The 3,816-nt window shown below is 42.7% G+C and overlaps 1 protein-coding gene across 2 annotated transcripts; it reads right to left on the bottom strand.

Annotated features, from left to right (window-relative positions):
- Positions 1-310: 310 nt before the first annotated feature.
- LOC144707566 (uncharacterized) lies at positions 311-3,419 on the bottom strand. 2 transcript variants are annotated; one of them, XM_078580747.1, is made up of 6 exons: positions 3,307-3,419; positions 2,443-2,942; positions 2,295-2,352; positions 2,128-2,211; positions 1,916-2,051; positions 311-1,181 (listed from the first exon to the last, which is right to left on the bottom strand). In XM_078580747.1, the coding sequence occupies exons 2-6, from the start codon at positions 2,900-2,902 to the stop codon at positions 885-887; spliced, it is 1,035 nt and encodes a 344-aa protein (XP_078436873.1). In that variant the 5' UTR covers positions 2,903-2,942; positions 3,307-3,419; the 3' UTR covers positions 311-884. The 2 variants fall into 2 exon arrangements, with proteins under 2 accessions (XP_078436873.1, XP_078436872.1); XM_078580746.1 differs by lacking the exon at positions 3,307-3,419 and having other exon boundaries at positions 2,443-3,300.
- Between the last annotated feature and the right edge of the window lie 397 nt (positions 3,420-3,816).

Here is a 3,816-nt window from a genome sequence, read left to right as displayed (position 1 = left end):
GGCAGAGAGATAGGGCAAAAGAGAGGATAGAGGGAGAGAGAGATGTGAGAGATTGAAAGCATGAGAGAGATAGAGCGACAGAAAGGAAATAGGGCTGGGCGAGATGAAGAACAAGATAAAGTAGAAATAGATGAGTGGAGAGAAAGAGATATAGAGCGATAGAGGAGAAAGAGATGGCTTCAGAGGTAGAGAGATAGGGCAAGAGAGAGGCGAGAGAGATGAGGGAGATAAAGCGAGAGAGAGAGAGAGAGAGAGAGAGAGAGAAGCGGGAGATGATAATCAAATGAAGGAGAGAGATATTGAGAGTGACTTTCTATGTCAAAGTTCAGACTTTTTTATTCCGCTGAAGAAGACAGAAATTATAGAAGACAGGTAGGACCTGCCAATGAGAGATTAGAATAATGACGATACAGCAAGGACAACTGTTTCCCCATCGATGCGACAGCCCCCATAACAAGCTGCCAAATTGGGGACCTATTCAATATCATCAAAGCGATGATAATATAATCCCTGGGGAAAGATAGAACGTGCATTTGGATTCTAAGAATTAACAAGGGAAGAACCCCAATCTATTCACATGGGTGGACCCTCGCCAGCTTCTTGTACCCCACAAAGCCGTGTCCACCAACAACACCTCACATGCTCCCTCACATCATGGTAGTGATCGATCGTTTCAAAGAACCCATTACACTACTACCTTGCATTCTTTAATTGGGTTCGGTTTAAATTCTAAGGTACAAGGGTATACGATAATATTCAGTAGACTTTGTCTATTCCGTTAGCTCTCTCTACACTTCTCCTTCTTTCTATATTCTTATCTCTCTGGAGTTTAAAATGGTGAAAGAGAGAGACGACGGGAGGTAAGGGATGGAAGCAGCTTGGCTTTAAGTGATTGGAGAGAACGAAGAGCTGGGGCCACTGGAGCAGTACTTTTGCAATAAGATGGAGCGGCGTGGGCAGGAGAGAAGATGATCGTTTGTAAGCCCTGCCGCTTGCATGAAGGAATGGATAACTACTGATCCTACAAAACGGAAGCCCCGGCGAACCATGTCCTTGCTGATGGCCTCTGATTTGGACGTCTTTGTAGGGATCTTACGGCACCTGCTGTATTGGGTACTGATGGGCTTATGATTTACAAATCCCCATAAGTAGTGATCCAATGATCCGAACTCTTTATTGACCTGCAAGTTCAGTGACACAAGTACTCCCGTTATTTCTCGGATGAAGTGTTTTTTTTACCTGGATATATATATATATATATATAAAAATAAGAGAAATCATCATTTTTTTTTTCACAGGGCGAATTTTCTTTTATACGCCATTTTGGAGCCCACTATTCAATCTCACGTTTGGGTGAAAGACCCACTTAATAGTTCAATACTGGAACTATAGTTATTGAGGCGTTGAGCGAAAATTTCAAGAACAGCTGTACAGAACTGAAGTTCTGCTTTCCTATCCTTATTATGAGGGCATGTGATATGAACTGGCATGATGAGTCCCTTCGTATCATATTACTTCCCTTTTGGGATAAGAGAATCTACGAAAAACAATGGGGACGAAATGGAAGTGTAGGTTTCTACACCTAGAGAGAGAGATAAAGAAAGCAAAAATAAAGCGGGAGAGATATAAATGAAAAGAGGGAAAGAGAGGGAGAGATATGTAGAAAAAACAACGAGGGAAGGAGAGAGAGAAGGACCGAGCGAGACAGAAATAGAGAGAGAGAGAGAGAGAGAGAGAGAGAGGTAAAATAAATATATATAGAGAGAGGGAGGTATAAAAAGACAGGGAAATAGAGAAAGAGAGAGTAAGAGAAATATATATATCGTAGATGCATATATAGAGAAAGAGAGCGTAAGAGAAATATATATATCGTAGATGCATATATAGAGCGAGAGAAAGAGAGAGGGAGAGACACCTTTAGAATGCAGTTCGCGTTGTCGACCACATTACGAATCTTGCGAGACTCCATCTTGAACTTGGAGGAAATGGCAACGATCTGTTTCTCACTGAAGTTCGCCACAAGTTCTGCATCAAATCCCGCGAAGGCTGACCTGAGAGAAAAAAAAAACTGCAAATAACTTACAGCCAATTGGAGAAATTTATTCGTTTTTCTCCTACGATTCGTACCTGAAGTCCTCTCTTTTCTTCAAGATGGTAGTCCAGTCTGAGCCTACCTGAGCTTCTGCCAGTGTCAACAGTTCAAAGAGCATCCTGTGAATAACATTGGAACATCGTATGAAGGACAATAAGAGATTACATCAAACACCCAATTTAAGAAAATCTGATAGTCATACTTCACGTCATGAACGGGCACTCCCCATTCTTCATCATGGTATGCCGCGTAGATTGGATCTGCGAGTTGTGTGAAAGAAAAAAAATAATCAGGAAATTTTCTAGGAATGTAATGGGGCTTCTAAGTTACCAAGTATCGTGGAAAATTACCTGTGTTCGGCGTGATGAAGCTACACCGCTTCGTATCATGTTCGGCGGTTGGATCTGCGGATGAGGGAGGATCGACGGCTGAGTTTTTTTCCGTAGTTCTGCCATAATGGGCAGTTCTCTTGATTTTCTCTTCTCTGAAGACTGTCGCCTTCTCCCTTTGCCCAGTGGCAAAACTCTTAGGCGGCGTTGCAAGCATGTTTTTCTTTTTCGGAGAGTTGATTTTGTTCTGAATATTTATACAAACCTGGGAGGCACTCTTCGTGTTCTTCTGTTCTTTCTTATTGGGTGATCTTGTGATCAACAGCGATTGACTTGCCTGATCTGAGACATCGCTCTCGGGGTTATGTAAGGGAGTGATCTCGATGTCATGGAGCTTCTTCGCTGGCAGGCCAGTTTCCTGGCCGGGGAGGACTCTGTTGCCTCCTGGTTGAAGCACACGCCGGCCAGTGATCTGCCCCATCGATTGGCTGGTGACAACTCGGTGATCCTTCACCTCGAAACTGTACATGTTTTGTGTTAGGAGAAGATCAAGGAAAAGGATGAAGATGAATAGTAATAATAAGAAGAAATAGGAGAAAAAGAGGCAGAGGAAGAAGAAGAAGAAGAAGAAGATCAGAAAAAGAAGATGAGGAAGATGACGAAGGTGGTGATGACTAAGGAGAAGACAAACTAGAGGAAGAGAAAGAAGAAGAAGAAGAAGAGGAAGTAGAAGAAGAGCAAGAAGAAGAATAGGAACTAGAAGGAGAGCAAGAAGAATAAGAGGAACTAGAAGAAGAACAATAAGAGGAACTAGAAGAAGAACAATAAGCAGAAGAAGAGAGTTTTGCACAAGCCCTAGTTGGAGATTTGGTCGGAAGCCCCGACCTTCAGGTTTACATACAAGCGGTGGGTCCAAAGATAGGATGAAAAAAATATTCGTGACTAGTTAAACGACCCAATTGTAGAACATGCTAACGAGGCAGAACGGAACGGGGGTTGAACTAATAGATGCGTATGAATCATCCTTGCCACACGCGCGAGACAAGGAAACATGGGGAAGGGCCTCTTAGGGGCCCACATGAGATGACCATTCAAGGTTTGGTCATAATTGGGACAAAGAATGAACATTCGACTGTTCCCGGAGTTATTCCAAATGTCAAACCTCTCGTGTGATGTTAGACTGGATTCCGTTTCATCTTACTAGGAAAACTGAATTATCAGAAGTGGTCACGCCAAGTAAGAGATCGCATTTATATTATTAACACGCCGAATGAACATCTCCGACAGTTTGATGTTAATTCGGCCAGACAACTTCATGTTCAAGCAGTTTCGCAATTTCATCATTTCCCTCCTCAGAATGCGACCAAAACAGCCGAAAGATGACGAGAAATACCC

The sequence above is a fragment of the Wolffia australiana genome, chromosome 9 (assembly GCF_029677425.1).
Source record: "Wolffia australiana isolate 7733 chromosome 9, ASM2967742v1".
In the NCBI taxonomy this organism is placed as follows: Eukaryota; Viridiplantae; Streptophyta; class Magnoliopsida; order Alismatales; family Araceae; genus Wolffia; species Wolffia australiana.
The sequence above is the reverse complement of the archived record's forward strand: the minus strand, read 5'-3'. Positions and strand labels throughout refer to the sequence as shown.

Bases quoted from the DNA above. Each gene is read 5' to 3' on its own strand.
- LOC144707566 (XM_078580746.1), bottom strand. From the start codon at position 2,950: ATGTACAGTTTCGAGGTGAAGGATCACCGAGTTGTCACCAGCCAATCG. The intron at 2,052-2,127 runs GTACGAATCGTA...TTTTTCTCTCAG, and splicing joins AAGAAAAGAGAGGACTTCAG to GTCAGCCTTCGCGGGATTTG. The intron at 1,182-1,915 runs GTGTCTCTCCCT...CTGAACTTGCAG, and splicing joins ACGCGAACTGCATTCTAAAG to GTCAATAAAGAGTTCGGATC.